This window comes from Prunus dulcis, chromosome 1 (assembly GCF_902201215.1).
Source record: "Prunus dulcis chromosome 1, ALMONDv2, whole genome shotgun sequence".
Classification (NCBI taxonomy): Eukaryota; Viridiplantae; Streptophyta; class Magnoliopsida; order Rosales; family Rosaceae; genus Prunus; species Prunus dulcis.
The window spans coordinates 14,948,524-14,967,147 of record NC_047650.1 but is presented as its reverse complement, the minus strand read 5'-3'; the positions used below and the strand labels follow the sequence as shown (position 1 = coordinate 14,967,147).

Here is an 18,624-nt window from a genome sequence, read left to right as displayed (position 1 = left end):
AGAAGAGGTGGTGGCCACCTCCATAGCGTTAAGATGGAGACCCCTCACCAGAGACTGGCTCCTTAGGAATCTAGAAAGGAAGCCAACGCAGCCACCCTACGGAGAACAAAAGAGCCATAAAAAAACCTTTGTACCCAATTCACCAAGAAGAACCCAAAGAGACAATTAGAGAAGACTGAGAGAGATGGCCCAGAGAATGAGTAAAGAAAACTGGAGAAACCCTAACCATAGCCGTCAAGGCTCTCCTCACGTGAAAGAGAGAGCGACCCAAACCCTATTCGAAAAGCAACCTTGCAATCAGATTTTAACACGAATTGTATCTTAAATTATCATTCAACACAATTATATTGAAATCATCTCAATTCAACTTGACAAACTAAATAAGTAGTAAATTATATATTTATTGATCATATTATATGTATATATACATATTTTAAAGTAGGATTAGCATGTATGATTAATGAACGTTGAAGTTGCTCTCTTGGGATTGGTATTTTAGATGTCTTTGATTGTAACGTTGAAGTTTATTTAATGAAGTTTCTATTTGATATTTAAAAAAAAAAAGAAGTAATATCATCAACCTTCGAGTTTGGGGTGTGCTTGTCTATACTTAATCCCCATCTTAATTGTGAGGTTGGTCTAATTTATATGTTTAAAGCATCGAAATGTAGGGAACATTTCAAAGCTTGAAAGCTAGGGCGCTAGCGTTATACCTTGGAGCTGAATCGTCTTCGTTTTAGAGCAACTCCACCCTTAAGGGCAAAGTCTAAGGCAAGGGCAAGCTAGAAACAATACAACAAATTAAAGGATAATACAACAATTTAAAAAAAAAAATACAACAATTATTAAAAAATACAACAATACAATCTAATGGTTTTCATCATTTAGCCAATCCGTATTGCTAGGACCGTCGTCATGGAAAAGTTTTCTTCTCATCACATCCCTTCGTTGATGCTTCCAATACGCCTTTGTTTCAGGAGACATATGGCTCGTATCCATGGCCATGATTTTCATCTCTCTTTCATCTTCGTCTTTTTCTTTTGCATGTTGCTTTTCAATTGCAAAGGCTTCCAATCGTGCCTTGTCCGCTTCATCTCTCCTCAAGTCTCTCTCCAATCTTAGAGAGTTGTTCTTAGCTATTTGCTCGAATATTTGAACACAATCAATGTTTGAAGTGGCCCCTCTCTTGGCCTTTGCCGCCTTTCTCCCAATAGGTCTCGGCGGACATGGGAGTGGTGACTCCGTTTCCATTGGGGAGTCTAATGGCGAATCGGTTGATGGCGATTCGTGGAGCGGCGTCTCATGCAACACAACCGGGGGTGCGGTAGGAATAATTTTGAATCTTGAACAATCTTTGACAATTTCCCAACATTGGAAATGCACAAAACTTTTTTTCCCTAGCCCCGTGGCACCGAACCACATTTGTGCTTGTATGATCTATTCAAAATAAATAATTGGAAGTGCATTAAAAAAAATATACAATGCAAGAAATTATAAACTATTGTGAAATGCAAGAATAAAATTGATTATGTAAATAAATATAGAAATATTGAAAATGCAAAAACAAAAATAAAGATTATGCATGGAAATTATAAACTATTTTGAAATGCAAGAATAAAATTGATTATGTAAATAAATAAAGCCAATTAGGAAATGCAAAAATAAAATAAACATTGTGCAACAAAAAATATGAGTAATATGCAATAAAAAAAAAAGTTACATTAAATTGATTAAAATGGCAATTAAAAATATTTTACCTCATCGGAAAGATTAGCACCGCTCCGAATGTTCTCGGAAGCTTTTGTCAATGCATTTCTCCATTTCCCTAACTCTTTGTTTAGAATTTTCCATCTACTAGACAAAGCCATTTCGGTCCGAATGGAACCCGATCTTTGACAAAATTCTCCATGAATTTTGCTCCACATATGATGGAACTTCATCTCATTGCCCGTGATAGGGTCATGACTAACGCTCACCCAAGACTCGCACAATGCAATATCTTCCTGGGTTGACCACGAGCCTCCGATTTCAACAGAAGATGCCATTTGTTTATTTTCTACAAATGGAAAGTAGTAAAAATATGTGAGTGGATAGTAAAAAATATTGGAAGGAGAAGAGTTTAAATGGAATTGGTGTGGAAAGTGGAAAATATGAGTAGAGAGTAAAAAATATTGGAAGGAGATGAGTTTGTATGGAGATTTGGTGTGGAAAATGAATTATGTGAGTGGAGAGTAGAAAATATTGTATGGAGAAGAAATTGTATGAAGATTTGGTGTTGAAAGTAGATAAAATGGTTAGGTATTTATAGGGAAAAAATACATACATTTTTGGTATTTTTTTTAAAAAAATTTCAGAATTTTTTCGAATTTTTTCTGATTTTTTAGGATTTTTTTTAAATTTTTTTGGCCAAAAAACTGAGAACCGTAGGATTTCTGAAAAAAATTCAATCGGAGCCACCCGGAGCCGACACGTGGCGGGTTACCGTTGGTGCTGACGTCACGATGACGTCAGCACACTCAGTCAAATTTTTTTTCCGTTGGCGCGTGTATTACACGCGCCAACAGTAAAAAAAATTTGAATTTACTGCGCTGACGTCATCGTCATGACGTCAGCGCTGACGTCACTTATCTCGGTCTCAAGCCCAGGCGAGTTTTGCCCTTGGGCCTGCCCGGTTTCGTGGGGCCCGCCTGTTGCCCGGGCTGGTTTGGACGCGCTGGAGGCGGACTCGGGCTTGCTCCTGCCTTTTGCCTGGGCCAGCCTGAAGCGCTGGGCTTGCTCTTAAGACCTCTTTAATTTCTTATGTGGAGGAACATGTACATGATCACCAATGTCAAACTCTAAGGTTGTGTTGGTTTGTTGGAAAAGAGCTCGAGGATGGGAACTTACTTTTTTTCTCTTTCAATGTTTGGTAAGTCCAAATTTCAAGATGAAGCATGTTTGGTATTATATTTGAATTCAACTTTTTAAACTTAAAAACAGAATTTGAGTCTAAAGCTTAACAAATCTGTTTGGTAGGTCTAGTTTTGAAAACCTAAACTAAAAAAGAACTTAAAACACAAAAATACTTGAAAACATAATAGTTTTGTTTTCGTAGAGTATTCTTCTAGAAATTGTTTTCAAGTTGCATGTCAAACCAGTTTTTGGATTTTTTTATTAAAAAAAACGTATTTTAAAACTTATTGTTTTTAAGAAAAATCAAAGTTTTTGAGTTTACTACTTGAATAAGATACCAAACGCCACTCAACTATGTTTTCAAAATGCATTGCAAGCTCTCCAAACTAAGAAGTAAATGTGACACGATCAAATAGTATGATGCTCACTCTTTGCTAAATGCCTTTGTTGCGTTAATCGGCAGAAAGTGCGTAACTTAATTAAGCGCTTCACAAAAGCCCAAATTGCATCATGGTAAAACTCTCATAAAATCCAAGGTGCGATGGTTGTATTTCCATGCTACCACTGATAGTGACTAGAGTTTAAGTAATCGTGTGAGTCTCCGGTACTCAACTTTTACTTGCTCACAAAGTGAGGCATTTCACCACAATTTTCAGGCTCAAGAACAGCACCAGCAAAAATTAAGATAAATTTTGAACGAATCAGCTTTTCGAAAAACAATCAAGCCCAAGGACCTTTAAATCCACCAAACATCATGGGTTGCCCAAAACTCCATTCCAGCTTCTAGTATACCCGGCAACAGGCACCAACCCTAATTAAAACTTATAAATAAAGAATTGGTAGGCACATGGGTGAAACCGTAGTGGAAAAGTGGGTCAAACTCTCTTTCTCTCTCTCTCTCTCTCTCTCAAAACGTATGAAACAATTTTAAGACAACCTAATATAATACTCCGCCTCCCCTCATCAGCGAATGACAAAAAGAATATTGGTTGAAATTTAATTGTAAATAGGTTTAAACCAGCAACCCTACAACCAACTTATCCTAGGCTAGGGTTTATTTAATTATCTTTAGTTACCCTTAAATTGACATAATATCATGTGCCCACATACACCATAAGAAGTATAACCCAATTAATTAAACCAAACTTATTTAATAGGGAGATTCACTATTATACTCAATATAAGGGCCCAAATTATAAAAATACCCTATATAAAATGGACTTTAGAAACACACCCAAAGCCCATTTACAACATAACAAAAAAGCTTTTAACTTCTTATAAATTACAAAACTGCCATCAATTTCTTAAAACAAGCCCAACCCCAAAATCTCATAAAAATACCCAAAGCACTCAATAGGGCATCAAAGTAATTTAATAATCAATATTAAATTCAATAAGACTAGCTATCATTTTTTGGGTTTTTTTTGGGTTTGTTTATAGGAATTCAATTGTGTAGGGTTTATTTATAATATTAGTGCTAGAAATGGGTATATCACTAAATATCTCTATTTAATAATCATTTATCCATCTTCGGATGCTTGAACTTATGACCTATTATACACCCAAAAAAACTCGGCTATCCTACGTATCATACACCTTTTTTTCACTCTCAATCTCTCTCCCATAAGGCAATCTTTCTCCCATAAGGCATATGAAACATGTTATATGGAAGATTTTATGCACAAGTAAAATGAGTCAAGTGCGAGGACACCAAGTTCGCATCTGCAAAGAAAAAATGCACAAGAAACAATGGAGCCATGGGTACTTGAGGTTGAAAAGGAAGGGAATTGAAAATAGATTTATCAAGATTTTGGTTTACAAACAAAGCTTTCACATCGCTGTACACATTCTAAGTTGTTCTAATCAATCATTGGCTTATTCTACTGTAAACTTGGTTTATCAAACTAACCTACAACCGAAAAAATGAAACAGAACAGAGACAACTCAAGAAAAGGTAGGCTGAAAGTTCAGAGTACCCTTTTCTCTTTTTGAGCTTTTTAACAAATAACATTGCCAAGTGCCAACACTGATAGACAGCCCTTTTGCCAAATCAATTAAAAATAGGAATCAAGATATCCATATGTATGCCTTCTGTTATACTGTAGCAAGCTTGCATATGTTCGATCCCAGATTCCTATATACAGAGACTCATCGTCTGGACTCACTGATACCCCCGAGATTTCCCCAAAGAAATCAATCTCCTGCCGCACTTTGTAATCTGCCTTTGTACTATAAATATGCACAAAATCTGCAGGTTCTGCAACGACCATGAACTGGCCATCTGATGAAAAGCGAATTGATCGAGCAGCACCCAAGTTATTCTTCAGAACTGCGATAGGTGAGGACAGATTTCTTATATCCCAAACTCGAGAAGTCTTGTCCTGATTTCCAGTGGCAAATATGCGACCATCAGGATGCCATGCAGAAGCAAAAGAGTAATCAAGATGACCAACAACCTTGGCAATAGTCTGGAAAGATCAAAAAATTACGTCTTGTCAGTGAAGGGTTCATATCTTTCAACATAAAACCTGGAACATGCTTTCTTTTAGATGCAAAATTTGGATTCGAAAGTACGACTGCTCTTCTAACTGGAAATTAAGATATTCTCGAAAACAGCAGAAAGTATATATCTCTATATGCTGGACAATCAGAAAAACAACTGCTTAGAGAAAATCAGTTATTATAGTAAGGATAACAGTTTAAAGAACTTGACAGTCATATCAATTACTTTCTCCCCTCTATCATGTCCACAAAGTCTACATGTCTCACACAAAGAAACTAAGCTCTTTTTGACCAGTTTACCTCCTCTTCTCAGCAAGGATATTTCTATTTAAAGAAACACAAAATATGAGTTGCAGACCAGAATAGCAGGCAAAAGAAAATATTGTTACCTTCCCATTCTGTGAATCCATTAGCAATGCATCTACGTGATCACCAACAACGGCAACAACCCTACGATCTGGGCTTATTGATGTATGCTGCAAAGAACATCAGCTCCACATTAAGAAATAAAGACAACTTTACCTAACAAAAATCCGCAACATGCAATTATGTTCTTAAGATGACTCACATTCACTGGCCAAGGGAATCGAAAGTGATTCAAAAGCTGAAATTTCTCCATGTCATATTCTCTTATGCCACAGTCATTATTGGATGCCATGAAATGCATTCCACCCCTGAAAAGGAGTTCCAATATCAAGTGGTGCTTTATTATAAAGAGAAAAATTTCAGATGAACAGATTTCAGAATAATATACCCCAGCCTATCATATATTTCAACAGCATTTGTGATGGCATTGTCATCGTATGTGGTCCGGGTACAGAAACTTACTCCTTGCTTATCAAGACTCTGCAGACAATTACAAACAATATGGTAAAAGCCTTTAACAAAACTAAAGCAGTAGTTCGTATGTTAATTCAGTTATTACATAGATTAAACAAAGATTATAGGCACCCAGAAAAAGCATCAACACCAGGGTATGAACCTAGAATGCCAGTAGTAGCTACCACCACCTCACGCTCACTCGATCATTTCATAAAATTAAAAAGATCATTGGAGAAAATGAAAATACAAATGCACGAAGTCAAACCATTCTTAGTACTAAAAAATGAGTAACAAAACCACTTTCCTTTTCCAAAATCCAAGCTCAGTAAATCTCCTCTTCTAATATGATTTCAGAAGAAACCCTGGATGAGAAAGCTAGCCAAGCATATGTTCCAGGTTCAATTCAAGAAGGCATCTCTTAAGCTGCCTGTGAAAAATGGGACAAATTCTATAGCCCTCAAGACTCTTCCAAAAAGCTTTCACATACCTTAACAAGACTTAGTCACCCACTATCACTGACATCCAAAAAATAGTCAGTTCTTACATCAGTCAAATACCAATCTAATCACCAGAAATTCAGACAATTCCCTGTCCAGAGTAGTATGCCACCTTCTACATGCAACAATAAATTACCTGCAAACTGCCACTCAAAATATTCCCATTCAACTCATTGGCAAAACAGAAAATGATTTCATTGAAATTATCCCCTCGCATATGTTTATTGCACTATTTGGGTGTCTCATGCCACAAAGGTCATATGAATAGCATAGCACAACAAAAAAATTTGAACCAACACGATAGGAAGTCTACGTTCATCAACTGAAAGCTATCAGTTCTGAGGCAATGCCTAGTAGGTATGGAAAACATGGTGGGCACGCAGACTCAAATAAAAACAAATTGCCACTCATGCATCATAGCCGGTAAAAGTAGCATGATTCTTAAATGTTGCAACTCACAAAACTAAGCTAAACGAGATTTAGCTTATTCTAGGTGGAAAATTTGTATCCTTTCCAAACTCTCTAATCTCCCCACATTCAATATGCAAAAGAAAACTTTTATAATGGAAATCAAAATTTATGCTCTTATCCAGAACATCAAAATCTGGGGAGAAAAAAACGCTCCAGTCCACCTTCTAAAAAGGTCACTTTTGATTTCAAACAAGAAATTATTGTAAGGATCATTGCATGAGAGCTAAATAGGTAGGATAATTAGAATAACCTCTTACAAAGTTACAATATCTCTTTTATTTATCAAATTTCCTTTTCATTTGTTTTTGTGGGGTATAAATTAGAATTAAAATTATCCAGACAGAAAATTAAGGGCATTACAGCCCACATAACACATAAAATGAAAACTGAGATTTTGATTTCTCCAAAGAACAACATGCACTGTCAATGTGTCAGAGAGATATAAACATAAAAACTAACCTTACAAGTAAGCTCTCCTTGGAAGCCACCAGCAACAAGAAAATTGTCCTTGACCGCCAGTGTGCTTATCTGAGTCTGCATAAAACCCTCCAATAAACTTCCTGCATGTTTCTGCAAGACCATAAAAGTTGGCAAACTTAGACTATTACATAAATAAAAAAACAAGTAGCAATTGTAAAAGGACACTACATAAGTTACATAATTAGGAGAGGGAGATAATAAGAGAGGGGCTATTGAGAGAGAGAGAGAGAGAGAGAGAGAGAGAGAGAGAGAGAGAGAGAGCATCAGCCAACAAAAATTAGAACAATAAAATGAAAGCAATCCCTTTTATTTCTTTTCTTTGAAAGAACTAAGATGATAAACTTTATGCATAGGTGGTTGTACTACCTCTGTTGGTGCTACATGCCCTGCAAAGTTGAGAACCTCAGACAAATTGCCAGATAGAGAAGACCAATGCATGACTGAATAGCTGGACATGAGATAGACATCATGTTTCGAAGTAGCCCAAACCAGATTTCTGAGCTGCACGCAAAAATCAGGCAAGGTTGTCAACTACGTCATAAAAGTAAATTTTGTGAAAATACATCAGCTAACAGATGTGGGATTATTTTGCAAGAGTACTCCCTAACCTCAAAAACCCATTACTTTCCTAAAGAAAATCATTTTAGTCAACAAGTTCATACAAACAAGCCCGTGTGTGTGTGTGTGTATGAGAGAGAGAGAGAGAGAGAGAGAGAGAGAGAGAGGAGGAATTAGTGATGATGAACTGTTCTATATCTTCAAAATGTAAAACTAATAAACAACTATGTCACTTGCAAGAACACAAACCTGGAAATGAAGAATTGTGGGTTTAACCAGTCTTGTATTATGGAAGAATTCATAAAAGTTGCCACCCTTCTGCATTTGTTTGCACTCCTGGTCGAAGTCAACATATATTATTAGTGGAGTCCACTAATACTGACTTGGTAGTTGGGAAAAGAAAATAAAGTAAATACTTGAGAACAAGTAGAAACCTTGTCCACAGCTTCCCCAGATGCAGGGATGTTCTCATAATTCCTGTACTGTTCTAGCCTTGTCAATCTGTACTTTTCCCTCGTTATGTTTAACCTGTCCCATGGAATACCTTGAATGTCCTTTCCCTTTCTTGCTTGTGCAGATGACGTATCAGACATCTTGGTAAGCTGCTCGAACTCAAGAAGGAATTTCATGTCCATTTAGTACAATATAAAAATGAATTAAGCAATTGAAGAACAAAATTGAGGGAAACAAACCATGTCATATTCATCAAGACCCGCATCTCCACCCTGATTTTCTTCCTCCACATCCTCGACAAAATCAGACATATCTCCCTCATCCCCCATATAATCGAATTGATAGGCCTGCTGGTAAGACATGGTCTATCTGCATTAAGTTCACAATTTCAATATCTTAAACATAATTCCAATACGTTTTATAATCACCAATTACATCCAAAGACATGCTTTATCATAATTCCTTTTTCCCAATATACATATTAACAGATATAGAAAAGGAAAAACAAAACCCACCTTCCCACAAGATGAACAAAGAAGAATATATATTAACATATATATGGCAGCAGATACAGGAATCTCTACATGATATTGAAAATTTTATAGCTCCTCTATCTTATATTATGGGAAGCCCAACTATTAATTGTGAAACAAAATCTTGACAAACATTTGCAAAATTTTCAGCTATTCACAAGATTGTTATTACAATTTAAGAAAGGGAAAGAAAATAACAGGGACAAGCACCGACTAAAATTAAAGACAAAGTGCGGCAGATACACAAACACACACACACCAACAAGAAAGGAGCATGACTTGAAAACATGTATCAGTGTTTTCAAATCAAAACAATAAAAACAACAGCAACAACAAGTACAAGAACCAGAACAACAACAACAACAAAACTAAATTGATTGATAAGAAATACCCAGAAAGGCAGAAACCCTAGGAATTAAAAAAGTGGGAGATAAAACGTGATATTGAGAGAAATAACAGGAGAGGGAAGAAACACCTACCTGAAAACAGAAGGTTTGTTGTGAAAATGAAAAGAATGAATTGTGCAAACAACCAATCAATCAGGCAGCAACCAAGTTGTGGTTATGATTTGCGGAGTGTGGAAAGAAAATAAAGGAGGAAAATGAAGACGCTCCTCCCTCTGCCCTTGTTTCTCTTTTCTCTCCCTCTATCTGCGTGCGGGTGTCAATTGTGTCAATTGGGGGAGAGAGAGAGAGAGATAACAATGAATAATAAATGAAATTAATAATAATTGATATTTTCTCTGTTTTGAGTGTGGGGTGTGGGGTGTGGGGAATGGATGGAATGCGATGATATAAATGTCACGTGTTTATTTGTCGGCAACCCTCTTCTTGTTATTCGGAAAAAGTCTCTTCTTTTGTTATAACCCATTTGCACGCTGTTAAGCTACTCACTCACCCAACTCATGTTCTTACCATGTTTCTTTGTGAAAGTGAAATCACTTGAAATGATAAGGGAAGCCAAGTGAGGGGCTTCAAAGGGTACACACCAGAAAAAGAAAGAAAGAAAGAAATATGGGTAGGAACACCATGAAAAGAGTTGCCCACTCACTTGATACTTCAACGTGGTGCTACTACTCAATACTTATCGTACTTTTTGTTTGGGATATGTCCCTTAAATTTTCTTCACGCAAGAAGTTTGTAACTCGAATGATTAAGAGCATTTATACCTTACTTGTATTTAAAAAGAATAATCGTATGTTCATAAAACATCTTTTTGAGGACCTTTCTAATATACTAAACCTACACACACAACACGGATGTTATAACTCGAACTCAAGACCTTGCTTAGGGTAGCAATTATTCCAAACCAGTACACTAATGGTTCCTTTGCATTCACAAAAACATATTACTCAAATAAGTTTCACATAATCAATTAGCTCTTAGTCAGTGATATTTCTCTCCTCAATATTGAAATATGCCTAAATTTGGATCCCCAATTCTCGGTGATGGAAATCAGAAACATCAGTTTCACATATACAAGAGAGTGATTTGCAATATGCGATCCTCACAATGTTGCTGTTAGACAACTACTAGCCCTTATCAAAGAATAGGCCAACAGTGAAGGATAGAAGGCTGGGGTGGGTTGTAGCTCAATGCAAAGTTTGGGAAAAACAAAAGTATTAGCTAGGGAAAATGCTTATAGATAGCACGTTTGATACATCTACATTTCAATTAAACTGACACAAGATAAAAGAGAACATATGAACCTTTTTGTAATTGAAAGCCCAACCAAAAGCAAGGATAGATAAGAGAGAAAGATGGATGGGGACAAAACCATGAAAATATCCACATGGGCACTCAATACTTCCACGTTGAAATATCAAAATCAAAATAGCAAAAAACAAAAAACAAAAAACGAAACAATTTAGGACTCTTTTGATAACCATTTCAATTTTAATTTTTAGTTTTCATTTGTTGTTCTAGAGTATAGAGTAAAATGAGAGTGAGGATGAGATTAAGAGAGGGGATGAGAGGGAAGGATGAAAGGGGGTAGTCAGAAAATGAAAACAAAAATTTGAAAGTGAAAACAATTTCACATAGATTTCAATTTTTAGTTTTTGTTTTCACTTTTATTACTCATCTTTCTCATCCTCCCCTCTCATCTTCCCTCTTAATCTCATCTCTATTCTCATTCTCACTTCCATTCTCCCTTTTTTTCTTTTATACTCTAACACAAAAAATAAAAACTAAAACTAAAAATTAAAAGCTAAAATTGAAATGGTTATCAAACGGACCCTATATATCATAATAGAGAGAGAGAGAGAGAGAGAGAGAGAGAGAGAGAGAGAGAGAGAGAGAGAGAAGTCCAGAATAAGGCTTGACAATTCGATTGAGTAGGATGTTGGAAAAAATGGAGTGAGTAGGTAAGTCCAAAGCCTAAAAATGCAAGCAAATGGACCTAATACGTCTATAACTAGTTCGGATATATGTAAACGGAACTTTATAAAATAAATAAAAAATAACATTTGGGCTTTCATATTATATTCTTATATAAATATAATCTTTCTCATGTAAGGATGTCATTGGTTAAATTGGAAATTATTTAGTAATTTGATTATCCGAATTTTCATTTCAATTTTATTCAACTTATTATATTTCTTTGCACACTTTAGATGACGAAACAGTTTCATTTTTGAAGGATCCTTTAGAGGAATAATTTTTAGACAATGACTTAAAATATAGATGATTATGATCGTGGAATTGCATTCTTAGATAACCTTATAATTGATGTGTACATTTCTTTTTCAAGATAAAGACAGCCTTCCGCTGCTGGGGCCTCTTTGCTGGAATAAATTACTCAAACTTGTGTACTTTATTTACGTAATTAAAATAAAGAAACTGAAATGCGGAAAATTTTCTGTACGCTTTATTAAGATATGGTTAATAGTGCGCTTTGGTCCAAAGCTGAGACAAAGCAGTTTTGTCACTTTCCTATCAATGCAATAGTGTTTGAAATTCAATCGGATAAATCTGACAAGTGGTGGAGCTGGTAGAATATTTCCGCTGTTCAATAACCGAAATGTCTATTAAGCCCTCGGATATCAGGCCCAAAAAGGAAAGAAAAAAACAACAATAATTGACTTGATATAGAGGTTCATGGCCCCAGGGAAAATGCTCCATTATAAGGATTTCATGTTAGGGACGCTAACGCATTAGCTGGGATTAGAACTCGTTAACTATTCTTTTAACTTAAACATCCTTAGTTGCGAAGCTTCCCATCCCATGGCATAGTTCAAAAGTTGCATAATAAAGTCAAATGAATTTACATTGTACCAACCAACATAGTTTGGGACTGCTTTTTTAAGAAGTACTTTTGGCCGTAAGCGTTTTTAACAAAAATGCTTTTATTATAAAAATCTTGCATTTTTATAAAAAAAAAATTAAGTACTTCCTTAAAAAAACACTTGAGAGTGCTTCTTGAAAAAGCATATAACAGGTGCTTCTATGATCCAAAAGCACTTCTAAACTTTTTTGCCAAACGCTATCATAAGCTATTTTAATTGTTAAAATGCGCTATTAATCTTTCCAGAAGCACTCCCAAGCATGCCAACATTGTACACCAGTTCATACCAGTTTCAGGAAAATTATCCCCTAGAATATAAGAGAATATGGCCGTTTCTAACTAAAGGTTTGAAGACATGGAGACACACACATACAACTTTAATTGTTATCCAACGGCTCAAGAAACAGACATCATTTCCAAATCTCCAGAAAAGCTTGGATCCAACCTAAGAAAAATAAACTATGAACTACTCAATATTCTTAATCAACTTCTTTAGATGGTACACAACCATCTTCAAAGGTGAAAGCTGCATTAAGCAAATATTTATCTTCTAATTGTAGAAGCAAACGCCGGCCACAATCAACTACACTACATGCTATTCCCTCATGAAATTCCCATGAAGTGATGAGGATCTCCTCAGCCATGCCATCAAAATAAGGCTCTTTTTCACTACATAAATCTATCAGTCTCTAAATCCAGGGGAGCGATCTGCAACATAGGATTTCATTTTTTACCAAATCGATTGATGAGCAGAGTCGTGTGTATTGATGAGAAGACCCTGTGCAGGTCAAAATTATATATTATATAAATAGATATTTTATTATAAAAATAGATATGTTAATATAACAATGAATGTGGCGTATTGAGTGAGAACTAGGGGTGGGCGCGGTCCGGTTCGGTCCGGTTCACACCTCAAACCGGAACCAAAACCGGTACTATTTAACCGGTCCGGTTCGGTTCGGTTTAGGCAAAAAAAATTTCAAAAACCGGCCGGTTCGGTTCTGACCGGTTCCGGTCCGGTTCTGACCGGTTCTGTCCGGTTTATTAATTTAATTTTTTTTGAAAAAAAAAATTATTTTTTTAAATTTTTTTTTATAAAAATTATAATAAATAACTTATTTTTTTAGCTTAAAAATGAACAAATAATCCAATTCATACATTTAGAAATTTTTTGAAGTTGAACTTGGAAAATTAGTGATTATAAAAGTTAAAATATGGCATTATGTTTTAAAAATTTGTAAAAATATAAAATATAAAATATATGACCGGTCCGGTTCGGTCCGGTCCGGTGCCGAAAGATGTAAAACCGGAACCGGAACCGGTTGGAACCGGTTCGGTCCGGTTCCGGTCCGGTTTGTTGACTTTTTTGGTCAACCGGTTTTTTTCCGGTTTTTTTTTCACCGGTTCGGTTCGGTGTTCCGGTTTTCCGGTCCCGATGCCCACCCCTAGTGAGAACAAAGACTTCTAACTTTTCTTACTTTGCCTCCTTTGTTCTCCTATTTTCTTCTTCAAATCTTAGCCCTTTTCACACCTTTCTCAGTCTTCTTTATTTATCTTCCTGTTCGACAAACTTCATATCAGCCTTGTCATTGAACTCATAAACTTGTATCCTAAAGTACTCTTTTAGCATAAACCAAACACCTTATTTTGCGTCATGCCCTCACTTCAACAAGAGTAATAAATCACATTGATCGAGAAAGCATTGCTACTGAGCAAACTCTAAAGTCACTAAACCTAAACCAAGTGTGCAAATACATACGTATATGAAAACACTATGTATGGATGAATGTAAATAACGCAGAACATTCCAAAAATCTGGGAGATTGGTAGCACACAAACTCAAGCATACCTGAAATCTGGTGCAGAAGACATTTGGTATATCAGAAAATATAACATCCCACTTAAGAAGGCCAAAAATAGTGAATCAAATGCCACTCTCTACATGAACACTCTGCCATACTCCTTCCCCAGCATATTGCTGCAGGGCTAGCTGCTCCACCCCACATTGCTCCCCATCTTCTCCATTAAACCTACTCTACATGCCAATCACAGAATTTAAAGGTCCCCCTTGAACATGAACTTAACTTGTCACTAAGAAAAGCCGAGTCAACAGGACAAGCAATACGGTAATATGTAAAAGAAATCAAATAATTCAACTTTCGACTTGAGAATTTAACAAGCATATTACAATTATGTGATTACCTCCATGATCTGCCACCATCTGATAAATGTTTGACCCGTATCTGTCCACACAGTAGGTCTTGTACTATGTAGTCATCGGAAGCCAATTCCTCAGTTTAGGAGCATAAACTAGGGATACAACCAAATCTAGAGTGATCCACCAAAAATGCTCCATTTCATCAACGACGATAATTAAACGCACTGGAAAGAATTAGGGTTATACCATCGGTGAAGCAATTATAGTTCAAAGGTGCTCCGAAACTTCACAAAATAATAAAAAACAGAGCCTTCCTTTGATCCAAAAAGACAGGTTGCACAGGAACCCTGCAATGTTTAGCCCAACTAGCAAATAATGGTTTCTCCTCAGATTTTTCTTCTGAAAATTTTCTATTTAATAAATTGATTTTTACCATTATGCTATTTGAAAATGAAGTTGTTATGTCTTTAGTATTTCTTTCAACTGATGATAACCAAGGTATTTTTGAAAATTTAACCTTGAAGTTAAGGGTCATTTTGCTTTATATATATGTAGATATATTGTAATACTTCATCTTTACATGCATTCATATAACTGCAAAAATAATACCCTCACCACTTTGATTATTTTCAGGTAAGATATGTACATTTTTGACATTCTCAGCTACCAAGGTTCCATAGGTTGCTTCCAGCCACCAAGAACAGAATGAGCATCAACAGTCCAAAACTGCCCATTCTCCCTGTAGTCCACTGTCTCAACCTTCTCATCACCATCATCATCCAAATACAAATCTTCCGACTCAAACAAACTCTGAAAACCGTCATCATAATCATCATCATTGTCATCATACTCAAACTCATCACTAGCGTCACCAATCTCAGTGTTGTTAATGCGAGCGTTCCTCCTCTCTCTTCTTAGTCTCTTGCTTTCACTGACCAACTCCATCAACTTTTCCTTTATCACCAAACTCTCTTTCTTCTCCAACAGCGCACCCTTATCATCAAAACCCTCCACCAAGAACACAGAATCTCTCTGCCCTTTCAAGCTCACGTAGAATAACTCTGGGTGCCGCACGATCATCCCTCTCAATTTGTTTGGCAGGACAAACTCTTTCCTAAAATGAGTCAAGTGGTCTATCAAAGTTCTCTTTTCAACCGTCATTCCTAGCACTTCTCTCACCACCAAACAAGCTCTCTTCTCTGCCTCAATTGACTCTTTAGGCAAGTCCAAGACAGGGGTATTGTACGGGCACACATCTGGAATTTCTTTAAACTTGAGCAAAAAATCTTGGTGACGCCTCTTCAAATTTAGCCCCTTTCGAAGTGTCAACTGGTTAAACTTCAAAGGTCGGTCTACTATTAGCTCACGCGATTGAACTTTAGGAGATGATAAAGGCTTTGCCAAGTCTTGGTCCCAGGAGCCAAGCTCAAGTGCACGGCCATAGGAGGTGTCAATAGTCTTGAATTTATTTGGATGGTCATTGCATAAACGAGAGCGGAAATTAGGGGGAAGACCAAGATCTGGAGCTAGATGAACCAACTTTGACAGAAGTAGCCGGTGATGAGATGAGAGCATAAGAAGTTTCTGGAGTTTGGTGGCCAAAGAGTCAGAGATGGCTGATTTAAGACTTAATTCCTGAGCAGCAAGGGCTGCTGCAGCTGGGGTTAGACGGACACAGAGTTGTGATAATGACTTGGTTGCGTTGACTGGCAAGGGAGGTGTTGGGATTGAGAAGAGTTCGAAAATGGTAGGGTAACGATGGATCATTGAGAGGATGGACCGTGGCTTTGATAGGGAAAGATAGGATCGACATTTATAAAGAATATGAATTGGAATATAGCATTTTGGTTTAGAAAGGAGCAGTGTTTGTAGCTTTTGGACAAAACGTATCTTGTTCTGCTTCACGACATGTCTGTCCAGTGAAGGACAACGGACAGTTTTGACAGATGAGCACGATATTGAAAAATAGATATTTTGTGAGATCTTGTTGATTTTACAATTCTTCTTGACCGTACCTAATAAGCAAGGAGGATAGTGAGGAAGGAAGCTGGAATTGAGAGAACTGATGGGCCAATTCCTTTGCAATGAGGAAGGCAAAGACAACTCCATTTTTCACAATTACAAGATTTAAACCCTACACAAGATAAATGTGTAGTGAGATTACGAAGCGTATAACAATACCATCCATCTCACTATTATCCACATGAGAGTGACATAAAGAATTTCCATTTAGTGGTTTCTTATGAGCAAAATGGTCACAAAGAAGCACAACCCTCAAAGTATGTGTGACGATGCTACTCACTTTATCTACCATGTATAATAGTGTACCAGCACAATGCTAGACCTTGTTGCAACTCTTTTTATCATCTTCACTGGAACATATAGTCGTACCTATAAACACAAATAAATAAATTCATGTCAAACAATAAGATCATGGAAAATGGTTTAGAATACATGCATCAACCCTAATTTCAGGCAAGCAAACACAATTTCAACCAAAGTGGAAATAATAGTGCGCTTAGGTAAACTGATATCTATAAATGGAAGGAGGAAACCAGCATATCCCATATTCAGATGGAGAAGACATTGTACATCTACAACTAGAAAAAAACAGCACTCTCAATTGCCAATATTTTAATTGAAGTTAAACTCAACTTAAGCACCAGAAGACAGAACTCTTCTCCATAAGGAATCCTAGTTCACTATCCAAATCCACAACATTTTCAATCGGAAATGAAACAAATACTAAGCTTTCTCTAAAGAAAATTTGAAATTGCTGTTGTGTATTAAGCTAAAAATCCCAGAAGTTCAACAACATAAACCCTGCGAAATAAAAACCAAGCAATTATAATATCATACCAGCAAATGCGACAATGGCAAATCTATTTTTGAGCAGGATACATATTTACATACAGAGAGAGAGAGAGAGAGAGAGAGAGAGAGAGAGAGGAGTGATTGCAACTCGCAAGAACTCTAAAAAGAATTCAACCAAAAACAACTATACAAGTGAAAAATGAGAAGATAAGATATCAACAAACAATCAGTTCTCTAGAGATAGAGATTGAGTAAGAAATTTAGCTCTGCAAAATTGACTTGAATACAAACTGTACACTCTAATCTTAACATCAAGTGATTGGTGATCCTATCTGAAAAGTCATGTAGAATCGCGGAAAAGAACAAATGTGTGGTTCTCTATACAGAAATCCAGAGAATGGTCTCAGAACACATCACAATTCCTTTTTCCATATATACATATTGTAATAGACATAGAAAAGGAAAAACAAAATTCAACCTCCCCAACGACGAACAAAGACAACTAGATAAATATCGCAACAGATAGAGGAATCTCTATATGATGTTGAAAATTCTATAGCTCCTCGAATACTCACAAAGACCAGTTACAAGTACTGAAAACAAAAATATTAACACAGAAAGGAGCAACACGCCAACTAGAAAAGGAGCAATAAAAAAAGGAAGAGACTTGAAACCATGTCACAGGTGTTCAAATCAAACTATTCAAAGCAATAAAAACAACAGAAACAGAATTATATTTGATCAATAAGACATACCCAGAAACCCTAGGGGAAAAACAAAAGTTGGAGACAGCATAAAATTGAGAGACATGACAGGAGAGAACAAGCACCTACCTGAAAACAGAGGGTTTGTGTTGAAAAGGAAATGACTGAAAACTTCTTGTTATGATTTGCAGAGTCTGGAAAGCAAGGAAAGGAAGAGAAAGCGCTCCTCCTCCTGCCCTTCTTCTGTTTTCTCTATCTATATCTGCGTGCGTATGTTTAAAATTGTGAGGAGTTTAGACGAAGCACATTTGCAGGGTGTTAAGCTACTCACTCATATTAACCATGTTTCTGTGCGAAAGTGGATAAGCGAGGCGAAGGCAAACGCTTCAAATCACAAGGACAAAGGTATTTCTTACAAGAGGTCATGTGAAAATTACTCATGCAAGTTTTACACT

General features: G+C 36.4%; 2 protein-coding genes across 14 annotated transcripts; both read right to left on the bottom strand.

Annotated features, from left to right (window-relative positions):
* Nucleotides 1–4,657: 4,657 nt before the first annotated feature.
* Nucleotides 4,658–9,970, bottom strand: LOC117630905 (uncharacterized WD repeat-containing protein C2A9.03-like). Of its 4 annotated transcripts, none has more exons than XM_034363784.1 (10): nt 9,688–9,970; nt 8,915–9,025; nt 8,657–8,833; nt 8,472–8,558; nt 8,031–8,165; nt 7,644–7,754; nt 6,149–6,240; nt 5,963–6,068; nt 5,784–5,870; nt 4,658–5,360 (listed from the first exon to the last, which is right to left on the bottom strand). In XM_034363784.1, exons 2-10 carry the CDS (start codon nt 9,002–9,004, stop codon nt 4,947–4,949), a joined length of 1,299 nt encoding a protein of 432 aa, XP_034219675.1. In that variant the 5' UTR covers nt 9,005–9,025; nt 9,688–9,970; the 3' UTR covers nt 4,658–4,946. The 4 variants fall into 4 exon arrangements, with proteins under 4 accessions (XP_034219675.1, XP_034219668.1, XP_034219651.1 ...); XM_034363777.1 differs by having other exon boundaries at nt 8,915–9,022; XM_034363760.1 differs by having other exon boundaries at nt 8,915–9,044; nt 9,688–9,969.
* Nucleotides 9,971–12,853: 2,883 nt separating this feature from the next.
* On the bottom strand, nt 12,854–18,552 carry LOC117615185 (protein WHAT'S THIS FACTOR 1, chloroplastic). 10 transcript variants are annotated; one of them, XM_034344219.1, is made up of 5 exons: nt 18,299–18,552; nt 14,696–17,042; nt 14,343–14,523; nt 13,972–14,227; nt 12,854–13,271 (listed from the first exon to the last, which is right to left on the bottom strand). In XM_034344219.1, the coding sequence occupies exon 2, from the start codon at nt 16,758–16,760 to the stop codon at nt 15,315–15,317; it is 1,446 nt and encodes a 481-aa protein (XP_034200110.1). In that variant the 5' UTR covers nt 16,761–17,042; nt 18,299–18,552; the 3' UTR covers nt 12,854–13,271; nt 13,972–14,227; nt 14,343–14,523; nt 14,696–15,314. The 10 variants fall into 10 exon arrangements, with proteins under 10 accessions (XP_034200110.1, XP_034200109.1, XP_034200112.1 ...); XM_034344218.1 differs by having other exon boundaries at nt 13,972–14,051; XM_034344221.1 differs by having other exon boundaries at nt 12,854–13,201; nt 13,972–14,051.
* Nucleotides 18,553–18,624: the final 72 nt, after the last annotated feature.